Here is a 19,403-nt window from a genome sequence, read left to right on the forward strand (position 1 = left end):
GTTAATACTTATACCAGTTATCTCGTATGTGTTTGACAAACTAAATACCGTATTTTTCGGAGTATAAGATGCACCGGAGTATAAGACGCACCAAGGTTTTGAAGAGGCAAATTAAAAAATTTTGCACTCTGCAAACCTCCCAAAAATGGCCCATTTTCCGTAAAAACAGGTCCTTGTTTTTTTCAAAAAAAGGGCATGCATAGCCTTTAGGAGGCTTGTAGAGTGCTCCTGGAGGCTGGGTGGGGGGGCAAAATTGAGCACAAACCGCCCCTTTTTTCGCTCATTTCTGCCCTCCTCAGCCCCCAGGAGCACACTATAAGTCTCCTGAAGGCTCTTCACGGCCATTTTGGTGAAGGGGTTGGGGTTTCGAGAGGCAGAAAATGCTGTGTTCAGTGTATAAGACGGACCCAGATTTTCAGCCTCTTTTTTTGAGGGGGAAAAAGGTGCATCTTATACTCCGAAAAATACGGTAAATGAAATAAATAAATAAATGATAAGCAAATCATTTTCAAAGAAAAATACTAAGAAAATCCAGTTACCTTTTAGGAAAAAGCACTTTGGGACAACCATGACCTGGATGATTGAGAATCTCCATAGAGAATCAGAGTCTATGGATTAGGGACAGTAGTAATTTTGAGAAAAGTAAAAGTTTTACACCTGGTCAAACCTCCCCCCCAAAGGTAGAAGTACAGATTAGGAGAAACCTGGTCCCAAAACAGTATCTATGAGAAGGACCTTACGACTCTTTGCGGACAATCCTGCAAACATGAGCCAGCACTGTGCCAATACAATCCTACGTTGTATAAACAGAGGCCTAGAATCAAAGGCACGTGAAGTATTAGTACCACTTTATAAAGCCTTAGGTAAGACCACAGGTGGGTTTCTACCAGTGGTGGGTTTCAAAAATTTTTAGAACCTCTTCTGTAGGTGTGGTCTGCTTTGTGGGAGTGGCTTGCTGGCCATGCGACCGGGTGGGTGTGGCTTGCCAGCTATGTGACTGAGTGGGAGTAGCTTGGTAGTCATGTGACTGGGTGGGCGTGGCCAACTTGTAAAATATGGTGAAACTCACTTAACAACATTCTTGCTTAGCAACCAAAACGTTGGCTCAGAAACTCTGGCATTTGAAGCACGCAAGTCTTAAAGCTGTCAAGTTACAAGACCCTTGCACCCCTAACCCTTTAGGAAAAAAAACCCAGGGGTGTTCAAACTTGACAGCTTTAAGACTTGTGGACTTCAACTCCCAGAATTCCTCCTCCAGTCATGTTGACTCAGGAACTCTGGCATTGAAGTGTGCAAGTCTTAAAGCTGCCAAGTTACAAGACCCTTGCACCCCTAACCCTTTAGGGAAAAAAAAACCCAGCGGTGTTCAAACTTGACAGCTTTAAGACTTGTGGACTTCAACTCCCAGAATTCCTCCTCCAGTCATGTTGACTCAGGAACTCTGGCATTGAAGTGTGCAAGTCTTAAAGCTGCCAAGTTACAAGACCCTTGCACCCCTAACCTTTTAGGGAAAAAAAACCCAGGGGTGTTCAAACTTGACAGCTTTAAGACTTGTGGACTTCAACTCCCAGAATTCCTCCTCCAGTCATGTTGACTCAGGAACTCTGGCATTGAAGTGTGCAAGTCTTAAAGCTGTCAAGTTACAAGACTCTTGCACCCCTAACCTTTTAGGAAAAAAAAAACCCAGGGGTGCTCAAACTTGACAGCTTTAAGACTTTAAGGTTTAGATAGGATTCTTAGAGGCGGGCAGGGCGATTGGTGAGCCAGCCAATCAGTGAGTGGTGGGTGTGGTGCGGACGGGTGGGGAGAAGGAGCTGGAATTGGTTCTAAACGGCACAGTAGATTTGTGGAACCTCTTCAATAGAAGAACTGGCAGGAACCCATCCCTGGTTTCTACCGATTCGGACAGGTTCGACTGAACCGATAGTAACTTGGCGGCCTGGATTGCTGGAACCGACAGCGACCCAAGCCTGCCACGCCCCTGAATTGGTTCTCTCGGCAGCGCCATAGCCGCTGCCATCTTGTTTTTGCCTTCTGTGCACGGACACCCCCGAGCAAACCAGCAGTAGTGGCAGCCGGAACCCAGCACTGGGTAAGACCTGGCATTGCCCACATGCGTCGTACCTGCCTTCGACACCACTGCAAGCCTCCGCGATGCTTCAGCTGCTCAGCCAAGTGTCACGCAGGTGCTGTACGCGCCGTGAGCATGCGTGGAAGCCCCGAAGGCTTTAAAGGACAGGTAAGGAGCTCGGGCGGGCGGGTGGGCCCTCCGGAGCACCGTACCGGAACAGTAACCGGTGCTCCGGGCAGGCTCCAGTACGCCTGTACCGGGGCGTACCGCCTGCAACCCACCACTGGTAAGACCACACATGGATTATTGCGTTCAGTTTTGGTCATCACGTTACAAAAACGATGTTGAGACTTTGGAAAAAGTGCAAAGAAGAGCAACTAAGATAATCAAAGGCCTGGAGGATAAACCATATGAAGAAACGTTGGAGGGGTTTAGGTTTGGCTAGTGTAGAGCAGTGATGGCGAATCTACGGCACGCATGCCAATGGTGGCACACAGAGCCCTTTCTGTGGGCACATGCACCATCGCCAGCTGCTCTTCCGGGTTCCAGCTGGCCGTCACGCGCATGAGCACCAGGCCGCTGCTCTCTTCCAGGTTGTGGCGCTCCGCAATACACACACACACACACTCCAGTTTCCGCACTCGGTGCTGAAAAAGCTAGCCGTCACTAGTCTAGAGAAAAGAAGGACTAGCAGGAACATGATAGCAATATTCCAGTATTTGAGAGGCTGTCACAAAGAGGGGGGGGGAATTTGTTTTCCAAACAAATGCCCCATTTTTGGCCACAACAGCCTCCTGCCACCCTCGGCCAATGAAAACAGAGCTCGTGGGTGGGGGCTGCGCAGGGTTCCCCCCTCCCTCTGCAAGCTGGATCCAGCCTGACAGCCTTGAGTTTGACACCTCTGACCTAACAGGAGCACTAAATGGACGCTGTTAGAAAAGAATGCTTTATGTGATTAGACACACAAGGAATGTCAGGATTCCAAATAGCTTCCAAAAGTAAATCAGAATCCAAGGCAAAGAATTGCTCCAAGTTCCAGTTTACAAATACAATAGTAGAGTTGGAAGGGACCTTGGAGGTCTTCTAGTCCAACTCCCTGCCTAGGCAGGAAACCCTATACCGTTTCAGACAAATGGCTATCCAACATCTTCTTAAAGACTTCCAGTGTTGGGGCATTCACAACTTCTGGAGGCAACTTCTGTTCCACTGATTAATTGTTCTCACTGTCAGGAAGTTTCTCCTCAGTTCTAAGTTGCTTCTCTCCTTGATTAGTTTCCACCCATTGCTTCTTGTTCTACCCTCAGGTGCCTTGGAGAATAGTTTGACTCCCTCTTCTTTGTGGCAACCCCTGAGATATTGGAACACTGCTATCATGTCTCCCCTAGTCCTTCTTTCTCTTAAGCTAGACATACCCAGTTCCTGCAACCGTTCTTCATATGTTTTAGTCTCCAGTCCCCTAATCCTCTTTGTTGCTCTTCTCTGCACTCTTTCTAGAGTCTCCACATCTTTTCTACATCGTGGCGACCAGAACTGAATGCAGGATTCCAAGTGTGGCCTTACCAAGGCATTATAAAGTGGTATTAACCCTTCACGTGATCTTGATTCTATCCCTCTGTTGATGCAGCCTAGGACTGTGTTGGCTTTTTTGGCAGCTGCTGCACACTGCTGGCTCCTATTTAAATGGTTGTCCACTAGGACTCCAAGATCCCTTTCACAGTTACTACTACTGAGCAAGGTACCACCTATACTGTACCTGTGCATTTCGTTTTTGTTGCCTAAATGTAGAACCTTACTCTTTTCACAGTTTATTAAGGGAGCCATATTGGCACATCTGGGAAAACCCGAATCTGAAAGTTTCCAGGTTTTCCCCACCTAGGTGAAAATTCACGATCTTGCCCCCACACCCACAAGTCCATCCCATGGTCCAATCTCCCACTGCCATGTTGGCAGCTTCCACCCATCCAGTTCCGGTCAGGTGCAGAGGTGCAGAGGCAAAGGGTGACCTTGGCTTTCTAGAAAGAATTTTGTTTTGGCTACTCAGTAAGTAACTCTGCACAATCCCCCTTCCCGTTTTCCCACAATAGAAAACGCATAGTAGAATAATAGAAAGTGTGGCAGGCCAAAGATCCAAAAGAAAAGATGGCTGCGGGCCTGACAAAGAATTTGTCTCCTGGCATCAGCTCTCAGTTTACGTTCTACATCTTGGACTCACCCAGTAATTTTCCAGCAGGGAAGACACAAGATCTGGAGAACTCCACCATCGTCAACAGGGTCTTGTTATCCCGCAGGCTGAAATCTAGACGGACAGTAACTCCGTAGAGAGAGATATCCTGAGCCATGGAAGAAAGACAAGAGATTGTAAATGATTCTATGCCGCCATCCCAACACAGCTTGCTCACCTTGGAAGGTGCACCATCATCTCTCTGACCAGGACAAATGACGAGAAACAGTGAAGGAGAAAGGTTTTCACTCGCTTGTTATTTGTTTCTTTCTCCATCTAAAATCAATTAAATAGCTCTCTGGGTTTAAGACATAGAAGGGACTTTTCTTTAGGCTTCCTTCTCAAAGAATCAGAGGGTTGGAAGAGATGTCCTACAAAGTTTTTTTAGTGCAACCTCCTGCCCGAAGAAGAGGTCTTCAGATCTTCAGCCCCATTTATAGGGCTGTCCAATTTTTGGACAGATCTCAACAGCGGCCACAGGATTGGAAAAGGTCAGTTTACATCCCAATTCCAAAGAAGGGCAACGCCAAAGAATGTTCAAACTACCGCACCATTGCACTCATTTCACATGCTAGTAAAGTTATGCTTAAGATCCTACAAGCCAGGCTCCAGCGGTATCAGTGACGTGCAGTCAGGGGAGGCAGAGCCTCACCGCTCTCATCATGAAAATTAAAAAAAAATTACTCTGGGAAGCCGTGAAAGTGGCTGGGAGAGGCGAGCGGCTTGTTTTAGCCTCCCTGGACATCTCAGCAGCAGTCCCAAGTGTGCCGATCTCGCCATTTTTTGCATCGGGCGAGCCCGGGATCCTTGCAAGGGGAATGGGACCACGTGTGCAGGCGGCTCCTCAATGCCAGCCTCAGATCAGCGCAGTCGCGGTCCCCTTCATGTTGGCTTAGGAAGGAGGGGAATGGGACCACGTGTGCAGGGGAAGGGGATCGCGGCTGTGCTAATCTGAGGCTGTGCGCTGAGGAGCCGCCTGCACACGTGGTCCCATTCCCCTTGCAAGGATCCCGGGCTCGCCCGATGCAAAAAATGCCTAGGTAACATCATCAGTGCTAGAAAGGGGGGGGGGGAGAAAGGAGAAGTTTCTCTTCTCGGAAATGTCTTCTCAGTGGAGCTGTGGCAGCCTGCCTGTCCCTTTCTGACATTTCTGAGAAGAGAAACTTCTCCGTTTGGGCTGCGCTCGTGCAATCGGAGCAACCACGCAGTTTGATGACGTCACCAGCCTCACCAGTCATAAACTTCACTGCACGTCACTGAGCTGTATGTGGATCGTGAACTACCGGAAGTACAGGCAGGATTTCGAAGAGGCAGAGGAACTAGAGATGAAATTGCCAAAGTACGCTGGATCATGGAAAAAGCTAGGGAGTTCCAGAAAAACATCTACGGTGGTGGCTTGCCGGCGGACAGCGAAGCTGGCAGCAGAGACGGACAGTGATGAGGTTGGGGAGGAACATGGGTCAGTCCTGGGGAGCTGAGGAAAGCTCAGACGAGGGCTCTGTGTCGGAGGCAGAGAGGGAGCTAGACAGCAGTGAGGCAGAGGAACAGCTGGAGCCTGTTCCCAGTTTGCGCATGCGCAGAGCTGCCAGAAGACAAGAACAACTAAGAAAGCATAGTAGACGTGGGAGTAAAGCCACACCTTGGAGATGATTGGCCCCTCCCACAGGAAACAAAAGAGGAGCGAAAGGGGAGGGGGCTTTTGCAGGAAACAATTCGTTCCTTCGGTCGTTTCAAGAGTGGAAAGTTCTGTTTGTGACCATTAAGAGACTCTGGGCCACGTTTTGCCTTGCCCTGCGTTTGGAAACTAGTTATCTGGCAGCTTGCCAAGCGAGATAAGGTTCGTGTGGATAAACATTCCTCTGAAAGACTGTTTGCCAAGCCTGGCTGACTGTGAATGAAAGGAATTCACAGTCGCATAAATAAAAGAGGTTTTGCCGGGACCGAGGCTTCTGCTTCATGCTTTTTAAGGAAACCTAGGTCAGAACAACCACTTCCTTCAACCAGAATTCCTGCCGAGTGTCTATTTCCAACACACCTCATACACCAAGCCAATAGCCAAAAATGGCACCGACAGGTAGAAGTAGCTGCCATCATCTTGAACGGTGTAGTTCTGCGATGCGACAAGTTCGTTTGTCAGCTGAAGGCCACCCACAAAAGGAACCCAATAGCGATCCAGATTCCCGCGGGTCATTCCGAGGCCAATCTGTCCTCCGTCGCAGAAGGCCTCAAACCGTGGAAGAACTGGACAACAGGAGCAATCAGACGCAGGAAGGAAAATAGGAAAAGTTGGAGGGCAGCTTTACATTTCCTGCTCAGTCAGGATTCATTTTATTTGATTTCGGGATAGATAGATGATAGATAGATAGATAGATAGATAGATAGATAGATAGATAGATAGATAGATAGATAGATAGAGATAGATAGAGATAGAGATAGATAGATGATAGATAGATAGATAGATAGATAGATAGATAGATGATAGATAGATAGATAGATAGATAGATAGATAGATAGATAGATAGGGATGGATGGATGGATGGATGGATGGATAGATATAGATAGATAGATAGATAGATAGATAGATAGATAGATCAATAGATTGATAGAGATATAGATAGATAGATAGATAGATAGATAGATAGATAGATAGATAGATAGATAGATAGATGATGATAGATAGATAGATAGATATAGATAGATAGATAGATAGATAGATAGATAGATAGATAGATAGATAGATATAGATTGATAGAGTAGATATGGAGGGAGGCAGGGGGAGAGAGGGGGGAGGGAGGGATAGAAAGAGATAGATCGAGAGAGAGAGAGAGAGAGAGAGAGAGAGAGAGAAAGAGATACAGAGTGAGAGAGAGAGTGAGAGAGTGAGACAGAGACAGACAGACAGACAGACAGATACAGAGGGAGGGAGAGATAGATAAAGATATAGATAGATAGATAGAAAGGGAGAGAGAGAGAGATGGAGGGAGGGAGGGATAGAGAGAGAGAGGGAGGGATAGAAAGAGATAGAGATAGATAGATGGAGAGATGGAGAGATGGAGAGATAGAGAGAGAGATACAGAGGAAGGGAGGGAGAGAGACAGAGAGACAGAGAGACAGAGAGACAGAGAGACAGAGAGAAAGAAAGAAAGATAGATAGATAGATAGATAGATAGATAGATAGATAGATAGATAGATAGATAGATATGGAGGGAGGGAGAGATAGAGAGAGATAGAGAGAGATAGATAGATAGATAGAGAGAGAGAGATGGAGGGAGGGAGAGATAGAGAGAGATAGAGAGATAGGTGCATAGATAGATAGATAGATAGATAGATAGATAGATAGATAGATAGATAGATAGATAGATAGATATAGATAGAGATGGAGGAGGGAGGGTGGGGGAGAGCGAGAGAGAGAGGGAGAGGAGGGAGAGAGAGAGAGAGAGATGGAGAGATAGAGAGTTAGATAAATACGGAGGGAGGGAGGGATAGATAGAAATAGAGAGATAGAGAGATAAATAGATATGGAGGGAGGGATAGAGGGATAGATAGATAGATAGAGATAAGGAGGGAGGGTACTGTGTTTTCCTGATGGCTGGCTCAGGAATTCTGGGAGTTGAAGTCCACAAGTCATAAAGAGGGCCACTCTTTCCCACCCCTGACCTAATTGGATGTTGATGACTTTTAAGGGGATCAGTTTGGCCAAGCGGACTCACCTACATCAGCGACTTCGCATTGAAGGACTCCCGGATGAGTAAACGACTTGCCCTTCGGGAGCAGGAAAAATGTGTACTCGAGATGCAAAGTGTATTTTCTGAAGTTGCCATAGAGATACTACAAGAGAAATTAAGTTCTTTAGGCACACAAACCCATTGACATATAGGGATTCCCCTGCCAGAAGCATTCAAATTGTCAAGTCCTGCAATTCCCCAACCCGTAGTCATCCTCAAAGAAACCCATCTACTTTGGCTGAAGGAGTACAGGAAGTCTTCGACTTACGGCCGCAATTGAGCCCAAAATTTCCATAGCTATTGTTGCGACCCGCCAGTGGATCTGGCAGCAGATTTGGACAGTGAGGAGGTTGAGGAGGAACATGGGGCAGTCCTGGACTCTGAGGAAGGCTCTGATAAGGGCTCTGTGTCGGAGGTAGAAATGAGGCCAGGGCAATCTGACAGTTATCAGCTACCTTCGGAGTCGGAGATCAGTGGGGCAGAAGAACAGCTGGAGCCTGTTCCCAGTGCTCCAGTGGTGGGATTCAGCCAGTTCACACCACTTTGGGAGAACCGGTTGTTAACTTTCCGAGCAGTTTGGTGAACTGGTTGTTGGAAGAAATCATTAAGGTAGAGAACCGGTTGTTAAATTATTTGAATCCCACCACTGCAGTGTACGCATGCGCAGAGCTGCCAGGAGAAGGGAAAGGCTAAGGAACAAGGGCAACTCCGGAGTAAAGGCACAGGTGGATGGTGAATGGCCCCTCCCAGAGGGAATAAAGAGGAGCAAAAGGGGAGGGGAGTTTGCAGGAGACAATGAGTTCAATTCATTAGGGTGAAGCTCTGTTCCTGACTTCTTGCCGAGGACTTGCTGCTACAGCGTGGCGTTAAGAACATATCGGCCTGGCAGCTCTCCAAGCCTGATCAAGGTCTGCGGTTGTGGAATCTCTGTTGGCTGGGACTTTGCTGGAGAGGAATTCCCTTTCAGCTCAATAAAAGGGGTTTTATCGGGACAAGGAGTTGGCTTTGTGCTTTTCGGAAGCCTTAAGTCAGAACAGCTATCGGGGACACTTGTTAAGTGAATTCTGCCCCATTTTACGACATTTCTTGCCACCATTGCTAAGCGAATCACTGCCATTGTTCAGTTAGTAACCCAGTTATTAAGTGAATATGTCTTCCCCATTGACTGCTAATCAGAAGGTTGCAAAAGTTGATCACTTACCTTTAAATTAATTAAAAATTAAATTAATTAAATTAAATTAAATTATTAAATTAAATTAAATTAAATTAAATTAAATTAAATTAAATTAAATTAAATTAAATTAAATTAAATTAAATTAAATTAAATTATTAAATTAAATTAAATAAAAAAAGAGTCCATGTTCTTATCTTCCACAAAGGGCGAGTGCAACTTAACTTAGTAAGCTTAATGATATCTACTCATTTGAGCAACAGGAACTAGGATCTTGTCACAATCAAAGCTGCAAACGTCCGGCGCTTGGACAAAAGCTCTTCCCTTAACATTGCCATGGAAATTTCCCCCTTCTTACCTTCTGTTCCACCAGAGGGTTGGAGAAAGGGACCTGGAGAATGAAAACTCGGGTGTGGTTGGCACTGGGGACTTCCGCCAGGGTGCAGCCGTGCGCCTTGATTTCCAGTGGCGTTAAGAGTTTGCCGCCTATCGCAATGGTAGTCAGCTCCACATCGGCAAGGAAGTTCCCTATGCTGACATCGAAGTAGCCTCTCTCTGGAACCGTGTCTGAGGAGAAGCACAAGTTTCAGAGGCGATAGAGATAGATAGATAGATAGATAGATAGATAGTTAGATAGATGGATGGATGGATGGATGGATGGATGGATGGATGGATGGATGGATGGACGGGTGGGTAGGTAGGTAGGTGGATAGGTGGATGGGTGGATGGGTGGATGGATGGATGGATGGATGGATGGAGAGAGCAAGAGCAAGAGAGCGAGAGAGAGATACATAGATAGAGATAGATAGATGGATGGATAAATAGATAGTTACATAGATAGAGATAGAGATAGAGAGAGAGAGAGATAGAGATAGAGATAGGTAGATAGATAGATAGATAGATAGATAGATAGATAGATAGATAGATAGATAGATATGGATGGAGAGAGAGAGATACATAGATAGAGATAGATGGATGGATGGATAAATAGATAGCTAGCTAGATAGATAGATAGATAGATAGATAGATAGATAGATAGATAGATAGATAGATATAGACAGAGAGAGAGAGAGACAGAGAGACAGACAGAGATAGATAGATAGATAGATAGATAGATAGATAGATAGATAGATAGATAGATAGATGATAGAGATAGAGATAGAGATAGAGATAGAGATAGATATAGATATAGACAGATAGATATAGATATAGGCAGGCAGGCAGGCAGAGAGAGAGAGAGAGAGATGTAGTGAGAGAGAGAGTGAGAGAGAGAGAGAGAGAGAGAGAGAGAGAGAGAGAGAGAGAGACATAGCATGGGCTGTCCTTCAGCCCTCAGATGGAGAGTCAACAGCCCCCAGGTCTGGAGGTGGCTGATGGGGAAGAGGAGGAACAGCTGGGTCCAGTGCCTGACGCATGGATGCACAGAAGGCAGAGGAGAGGAGAGCAGTGGAAATCTATGGGCTAATCCTTGGGAGGGAAGAGCCACCGCTGCTAGCGAAGCCTCACCCTATCTCTGGGGATAAAAGGCAGGGGGCGGAGATGAATAGATGTGGCAGACAATTATTCATCTCCCTGCAGTGAGAGGGAAACTTTTTATCAGAGCTTCTGGCATACCTAATGAAGGAATCATTGCTTTCAACTACCGACGGTTTGTCGTGTTTGGGTCAGAACATTTGTGTTCCACCAGGTGTCTTCCAAGGCTTGCTCTCCTCACCTAGGAAAAGCCGGGAGTGATCCAAAACTTACTGTCAGTGAGCACCGGTATCTGCGGGGCAAAGGGGGTGCGGATAGACTTGAAGATCCAGTGACGGGTCCGGTCACTTTCATCTCCTCGCCATCTGCGGTCCAGGAGGAGTTTGATGGTATACGTGGTGCCATAATGATTGTCGATCACGTCACTCTGGAAAGAAACAGACCAACGTTATTCATTCGGAGCCTTTTGTCTGAAAGTCTGTGGAGATTCTCGGCCATCCCGATTGTAGTTGGCCCGAAAGTGTTTTTTCTAAAGGCAACTGGGCTTTGATTTTCCTTGAAGTTCCAAGAAGCTCGCTTGCTCCTTCCTTCCTTCCTTCCTTCCTTCCTTCCTTCCTTCCTTCCTTCCTTCCTTTCCATTTCCTTTGTCCCTTTCCTTTCCCTTCCTTCCTTCCTTCCTTTCCATTTCCTTTGTCCCTTTCCTTTCCCTTCCTTCCTTCCCTTCTTTCCTTCCTTCCTTCCCTTCTTTCCTTCCTTCCTTTTTTCTTTCCCTCCATCCTTCCTTCCCTCCCTGCCTCCCTTCGTTCCTTCCTTTTTCCTTTCCCTCCTTTCTTCCCTCCCTCCCCCCTTCTTTCGTTTCCCTTCCCTTTTTTCTTTCCCTTTCCCTTCCTTCCTCTCTTCTTCCCCTTCCCTTCTTTTTCTTTCCTTCCTTCCTATTTTCCTTCCTTCTTTCCCTCCCTTTCCTTTCCTTTCTCTGTTCTTCCCTTTTTTCTTTCCTTTCCCTTCCCTGCTTTTCCCCCCTTTCCTTTCCCTTTTTTCTTTCTTTTCCTTCCTTCCTCCCTTCCCTCCCTCCCTCATTCCTTCCTTTCTTCCCTCACTTCCCTCCTCCCACCCACCCTCCCTCCAGAAGCTTCTTGGATGAGAAGCGAAATGTCTTTCCAGAAAAAACAAAGTCCGTCTGCCTTTTGCAAAAGCGCCCTTGGGACATCTGGCTCAAAAATCCTAATGTCCAACCCCAGGGAAAGGACCTCTTTCCCCCAGCACTGACCTCTGTGATTCCTCCCACAGCGCCAATCGGTACTGTGATGCTGATGAAGCGACCGTCGGTCTGGAAGATGTAGCCATTCTGTACAATCGCGGTCCTATCAATCCTACGCCCATCCAGGCCCATCTCGATGGTTTCATCTTCAAACTGGCGGGGGAAGAGCACCAGCGATGGCATGATGCGGGGCGAGGTCCAGCGCAAGGCCCCAGCAGTGAAAGTGGGAGGATCTGCAGGAGAAAGAAGCTGAATGTGTTTGGGGGCGATAGGACGACGCTTGATTCTTTGGGGGGGGCGGACACACCTGTAATTTGGGGGAGGTGTTACAGGGGGTCTCAACAAAAACCCTGCCAGGAAGAATGACCTCTTCTGCTAGGCCTCAGATTAGAAAGGGGGATGGACCTTTTGCGTGGTGTTTTGGTTGCTTCTCGTTTTAGAGTAACTGACATCAAGGGTGTCAAAATCAAGCCCTGTGGGCAGGATCCATCCGTGGGGATGCTTAAATCTGTCCCGTAGGGCCTGTTTGAGAATATAAAAGGACTGACCCGTGGTACTTCTGCTGCCAAAAACAGGCCAAAAATGGGCCAAAAACAGGCTGCATGTCTTGTTTTGGCTTCCATGGCCTCCAGCAGAACTCTTCCAGCCGAAAACGGGCCATGTGGGAGCCTCGGGAGGCCTGTTTTCAGCCCATTTTTGGCCGGCAGAGTGCTGCTGGACTCCCTGGAGGGCAAAAATGAGGTGCAGGGCGGCCCTCATGCCCCATTTTGGCTGGTAAAGTGCTGCAGGAGGCATCCGTCCCATTTCCCCCCCTACTCCCCACTGCCCCCCCGCTGGCCCACGGAGGAGAACTGCAATGCTGATTTGGCCCTCAAAGAAATCCAGTTTGACACCCCCAATTTATCTCTTTGTTTTTAGATTTTCTTAGCCTGTAAGTCCTGACAGATGGATGGATGGATGGATGGAAGGAAGGAAAAGAATGAAGGCGGGGGAAAAGGAAAAGTGGGAAGGAACGTTGAAAAGAGGAAGGGAGAGAAAGAAAGGGAGGGTGGAAGGGAGGGAAAGAGGGAGATGGGAAGAAATAGAAAAGAAGGAAAAGAAAAAAGGAAGGATGGAAATAGAGTGATAGAGGGAGTGAGGGAAGAGAGGGAGTGAGATGGGAAGAAAAAGGAAAGACAGAAAAGCGGGAAGGAAGGAGGGAGGGAGGAAGGGAGGGGTGAGAGGGAAAGACAGGGAGGGAGATAGGAAGAAATAGGAAGGAAGGAGAAGAGCCTGATGCTGGGAAAGATAAAGGGCAAAAGAAGAATGGGACAACAGAGAATGAGGTGGCTAGATGGAGTCACTGAAGCAGTAGGCATGAGCTTAAATGGTCTCCAGAGGATGGTAGAGGAAAGGAAGAATGTTGTCCATGGGGTTGCGATGGGTCGGACACGACTTCGCAACTAAGAACAACAACAAAAGGAAGGAAGGAAGGAAGGAAGGAAGGAAGGAAGGAAGGAAGGAAAAGAAGGTGGAAAGAAGGAAGGAAGGTAGGATGGAAAGACAGAGGGATGGCGGAAGGGAAAGAGAGGGAGGGAGATGGGAAGAAATAGGAAGGAAGGAAAAGCAGGAGGGAGGAAAGAACGAAAGGGAGGAAGGAAGAAAAGAAAGAAAGAAGTAGGGAGGAATGACAAGAGAGAAGATGGAAGAAAAAGTAGAGGAAGGAAAAGAGGGTGGGAGGGAGGGAAGGAAAGGAAAACAGCTCACCCACAATCCACAATTTAAGAATGGAGGAAGAAAGCACCATGTTATCATCTATTAACTATCAAGGAACTGTAATAATAATGATAATGATAATAATAAAAAAGATTAAAAAGAAAAGATTAAATGGTCTGAAAATCGAGTAACTCAGTTCAAGGAAAACTCACAGTTCAGAGCAAATCAGCGCCAGTTTTATAAGAGCTTAGAAAGTGGAGATGGAGTAACAACAAATGAAAAGCCTGATAAAGAGAAAGCTCTGAAATTCTGGAAGAATTTGTGGGAAAACAACAAGAAGCACAACAGAAATGCAACATGGATCAAGCAGGTTGAGGATTCTATTAAAGTGCATAAAATGGAAGATGTGAAAATAACAAAAGAAATGGTGAAGGGGCAGTCAAGAAAAGTGAAGAATTGGAGTGCATCTGGACCAGATGAGCTACATGGTTTCTGGCTAAAGGCACTTACAAGTATGCACGAAAGATTGGCAGCCCAAATGAACCAGATCTTAAAAACACCTGACAATGATGAATGGATGACACCTGGAAGGACATTTTTGATCCAAAAGGATAAAGAAAAAAGAAAGGACCCTGGAAACTATAGGCCAATCACCTGTTTGCCAACAACATACAAGCTCCTTACTGGTATCATTGCAAACCAAATTTACGGATACTTGGAAAGAAATGACTTGCTTCCAGTAGAACAGAAAGGATGCTGCAGAAATTCAAGAGGAACAAAGGACCAACTGCTGATTGACAAGCTAATCCTAAAGAATTCAAAGAAAAGACGAACCAAGCTGTTCATGGCTTGGATAGACTATAAGAAAGCATTTGATTCAGTTCCTACAGCTGGATCAAGAAATGCCTGAAAATCTTTGGCATCAGCAGCAACATACAAAAATTCATGGAAACTTCAATGAACTTCTGGAAAACGAAGCTTACGGCTAATGGAGAAGAACTGGGTAAAGTTGAAATTAAACGAGGCATTTTCCCGGGTGATTCCCTTTCACCCCTACTTTTTATACTCTCAATGCTACCACTGACAACCATTTTGAAGAAGGTGAACTGTGGATACTAACTTGCAAAGAAAGGACTGAAAATTTCACACTTGGTGTACATGGATGATTTGAAGCTGTTTGATAAAACAAAAGCTGAACTGAATTTATTAATTGAAAGCACAAAAGAATTTAGCCAAGACATTGGTATGCAGTTTGGAATTGACAAATGTGCAACAATGGCAACCAAAGCAGGCAAGATCATAGAAGATGATGGAATAGAACTTGAGAATGAAGGAATGATAAAGGCAGTTAAAACCAGAAGAAGGCTACAAGTACTTGGGGATTTTAGAGGCCTCTGACTTAATGCATAATAAAGTCAAGGAATTAACCTCAGCCAAGTACATTTGACGAATTCGCAAGATATTAAAGTCCAAACTGAGTGGAGGAAACATCATAAAAGCCATAAATACCTGGGCTATACCTGTGATTCGATACTCTGCAGGAATAATTGACTGGACCCAGATGGAGTTGGACAATTTGGACAGAAAAACAAGGAAGCTTATGACAATGAATCATGCTTTGCACCCTAAAAGTGATGTTGACCGATTGTATCTACCAAGAGCAGAGAGTGGTCGAGGACTCACAGAAAAGTGAAGAACCAATGATTAAGGAAGTAAATAAAGGAGGCCTTTTGAAGACAACTAAGTTAAAAGCTGAATATAAGAAAGAAGTAATTGAGAAGCGAGCTGGAAATTGGAAAAGCAAAGCTATGCATGGCCAATACTTGAAAAGCATTGAAGGCAAAGCTGAGCAAAAACTAACTTGGAACTGGTTAAGATCAGGAATACTGAAAAAAGAAACAGAAGGCTTCATTTTGGCAGCTCAAGAACAAGCCTTAGCCACAAACTGCATGAAGGCAAAAATTCAACATGTTACCACCAACAGCAAACGTCGCCTCTGTAATGAGAAAGATGAGACAGTCGACCACTTGATCAGCAGGTGCAGCAAAATTTCACAAACTGACTACCTACAACGCCATGACTGCGTTGCTAAGATTATTCACTGGAAATTGTGCCAAAAGTTTGGATTTGAGTACAGCAAAAACCACTGGGACCATCAGGTTGAGAAGGTTTTAGAGAATGAGAAAGTCAAGATCTTGTGGGACTTTAGAATCCAGACTGACAGGCACTTGGTCTACAACACACCTGACATAATAATAGTTGAAAAGAAAAAAGTATGGTTCACTGACATTGCAATACCTGGTGATGCACGAATTGAGCAAGAAAAAGTTACAAAGTACCGGGACTTGCAAATTGAAGTTGAGCAACTGTGGAAAAAGAAATCATGTGTTGTCCCGATTGTAATTGGAGCCCTTGGAGCAATACCTAAAGGGCTACCTCGCTATTTGGAAATTCTACATTTACCTGACTTGAACATTCTGATTCTACAAAAAACCGCCCTACTTGGAACAACTTATATCCTCCGACGTTACCTTAACAGTTCCTAGGTCCTTGGTTAGGACTCGAGCTGCTGAGCTACCAATCAGCCCCAAAGGCTGTGAATCTCACCAAAGATGATGATGATGATGATGATGATGATGATGATGATGATGATAATAATAATAATAATAATAATAATAATAATAATAATAATAATAATAATAATAATAATAAATAGATGGAAAACCAAAGCTTTGCATGGACAACACTTGAAAAACATTGAAGGAAAATGTGATGACAACTTGACATGGACATGGCTTAAGATGGGAACTATCAAGAAAAAAACGGAAGGTTTAATACTAGCTGCTCAAGAACAAGCACTACAAACTAATGCCATGAAAGCGAAGATACAAAAATCCACTGATAACCCAAATTGCCGACTTTGCAATAACAAAGTCGAAACTGTGTCACATTTCATATGTGAATGCAACAAAATTGCACAAACTGATTACAAAGCTAGACGTGACCGAGTGGCTAAATTAATCCACTGGTCATTATGTAAAAAATATGATTTACCCGTACCCAGAAAGTCATGGAAACATAAAGTGGAAAAAGTTATCGAAAATGAGAAGGTGAAGATCTTGTGGGACTTTCGAATACAAACGGATCGTCATTTGGAGAACAACACGCCAGAGATCACGGTTGTAGAAGGCCAAAGTGTACAATTTATGGATATCGCTGTTCCTGGAGATGCCAGAGTCGAAGAAAAAGAACTAGAAAAAATCATGAAATATCGCGACCTGGCCATCGAAACTACACGGCTATGGATGAAGCATGTAACAGGGATACCCATTGTCATCGGGGACCTTGGCACCATGTCCAAGAATTTTGCAAGATACATCCACAAATTGCAGCTTCCTGAAATAACACCAGTGGAACTGCAAACAATGGCGCTACTCGGAACGTCTTATATTTTAAGAAGGTCCTTGGTTGAGACCTAGGATGCTGGCAGCAAACCGTATCAACCATTAGCACCAGTCACTGGTATTTGTAATGCATTTTTGAATGTTCAGTTGGCTGAGTTTCATGTTTAATGAATAAAGTATATAATAATAATAATAAGCAAGTGACTCACTGACAGGGCAGGCCACAGCAGTATCCACCATTAGGATCATCCAGGCCTGTTTATAGAAGATGGTGGCTCGGGCAACTTCTACTTCCAAACCCTCGACCTACAGTGGAAGGAACAGATGAGCTTTTACACCTTGGCTGAGGATTTTTTTGCCCCATTTTACGACCTTCCTTTCCACGGTGGTTAAGCGAATCACTGCGGCGGTAAAGTTAGTAACTCGGTCGCTAAGTGACTCTGCTTTCCCATCGATTTTTTGCTCATCGGAAGGTCTCACGCAACCGTCAGAGATACTGGCCAGTTGCCAAGCCTCCAACTTTTGATCATGTGACTAGGGAGATGCCAGAATTGTGTAAAATGGCCACAAGTCGCAAAGGAGTGGAGGGGGCTGGATTCCCCTGGAAAGTTAATGGCTTCGACAATGTGAAACCCACGGAGGACCTTCGGAGGAAGTGGGGGAGTGAGCCCCATGCGGGATGAGGGTCAACAACAAATTTTTGACCATTAATTTGTTTTGGTCAACGTCACGCTCCGAAGCGCCGGAAGGCAGGACGAGAAACAAGGGATGGAGACTCATCCAGGAGAGAAGGGATCTGGAACTAAGGAGGAGTTTCCTAACAGGAAGGATAATTAAACAGGGGAACTGCTTGCCACCAGAACTTGTGTGATGCTCCAAGACTGGAGGTCTTTAAGAAGAGACCGGAGAGCCATTTGTCTGAATTGGGTTAGGGGCTCCCACTTGGGCAGGGGTTGGACTAGATGACCTCCAAGGTCCCTTCCAGCTCTGTGATTCTGTAAGTCTCCTGCCTGAGCAGGGGGTTGGACTAGATGACCTCCAAAGTCTCTTCCAGCTCTGTGATTCTTTAAGTCCCTTTTTGTAACACCATTGTACCTTCAAAGGTCGCTAAACGAATGTAATTCAAGGACTATCGGGACACTATAACCTATGTCGCTTCATTACTGGAAGTCTAACCCATGGTCAACTGAAACACGGTTTAATCACAGAATACCCTGAAACCATAAACTAACCATGTTAGTGTTGTGGCCCACCAGTGGCCAGCAGAGCTGGCAGCAGATTCAGAGAGTGAGGAGGTTGGGGAGAAACATGGACGAGTCCTGGAGTCTGGGGAAGACTCTGATGAAGGCTCTGTGTCAGAGGCAGAGACAGGGCCAGAGCCATATACCAGTTATCAGCTGCCTTCAGAGTCAGACATCAGTGAGGCAGGCGAACAGCTGGAGTCTATTCCCAGGGTGCACGTGTGCAGAGTTGCCAGACGAAGGGAACAGCTAAAGAACAGGGGTCGACTTGGGAGTAAGGCCAAGGTGGACGATGAAGGGCTCCTCCCAGAGGAAATAAAAGAGGAGCGAAAGGGGAGTGGAGTTTGCAGGAGACGGTGTGTTTGCTTAATTGGTTCGTGACTCTCCGAGACTCCTTGCAAAGTTTTGCAGATATCGGCCTGTCAGCTCTCCAAGACAGAGAAGGTCTGTGACTGTAAATCCTCCCTTGAAAGACTTTGCTGGATGTGAATGAGAAGAATTCACAGTCAATAAATAAAAGGGGGTTTTGTCGGGACCAGGAGTTTGCTTCACGCCCTCGGGAAGCGTCAGTCAGAACAGTTACGTTCATGCCACAGATGAATCAGCCACCTCTTTGCCTTATCTCAGGGGTGTCGCAATCAAGGCCTGTGCTCCAGATCCAGTCCCTGGCTAGATCTAGTCCGCGGGGTCACCCTCCCCGACATGAGGGATTCAAGCTGGCCACACCCAACCTGACCATGCCCATCCCGGTCATCCCCCCTCCCCGAGGCCAAACACTGATGTGGCCCTCGGTGAAATTGAGTGGGACACCCCTGCCTTATCTGTTGGGTGAAGCAAACCAGAGCCCCTTTTGCAAACCTCTCCCGGCGTGAGGCTTTTCAAAATGACGCTCAGCTTCTGCCTCAGCCCCATCTCTGCCGCCAGACCTGACGTTCTGAACCTTAGCAAACCTTGGACCTTCCCTTACCATAGCCACTTCGGTCTGCTGGGTGCCATAAGGGGTGCGGAAGAGAACACGGGTGGAGGTTGTATTGAAGCCGTAGCCCAAGCTGTAAGCTTGGGTAGCCATCATGTCCTCAACGGAGCCATTTTGGAAATGGAAAATGACTTGCCAGACTTGGTTCATAGCCCCTTGGGCCTGCAA

The 19,403-nt window shown here is 46.0% G+C and overlaps 1 protein-coding gene across 1 annotated transcript in view; it reads right to left on the minus strand.

Annotated features, from left to right (window-relative positions):
• Positions 1 to 19,403, minus strand: part of LOC309401076 (uncharacterized protein) — a 49,446-nt gene that overhangs the window by 11,577 nt on the left and 18,466 nt on the right. The window contains exons 7-14 of the mRNA XM_081970020.1: positions 19,227 to 19,397; positions 17,228 to 17,324; positions 11,929 to 12,152; positions 10,935 to 11,088; positions 9,547 to 9,755; positions 8,003 to 8,120; positions 6,328 to 6,533; positions 4,284 to 4,401 (exon numbers count right to left, since the gene is read on the minus strand). Of these exons, the coding sequence (XP_081826146.1) occupies positions 4,284 to 4,401; positions 6,328 to 6,533; positions 8,003 to 8,120; positions 9,547 to 9,755; positions 10,935 to 11,088; positions 11,929 to 12,152; positions 17,228 to 17,324; positions 19,227 to 19,397 (1,297 nt within the window). The remainder of the gene's footprint in view (positions 1 to 4,283; positions 4,402 to 6,327; positions 6,534 to 8,002; positions 8,121 to 9,546; positions 9,756 to 10,934; positions 11,089 to 11,928; positions 12,153 to 17,227; positions 17,325 to 19,226; positions 19,398 to 19,403) is intronic.

Source organism: Natrix helvetica, assembly GCF_964273705.1.
Source record: "Natrix helvetica genome assembly, chromosome: Z".
Taxonomy (NCBI): Eukaryota; Metazoa; Chordata; class Lepidosauria; order Squamata; family Natricidae; genus Natrix; species Natrix helvetica.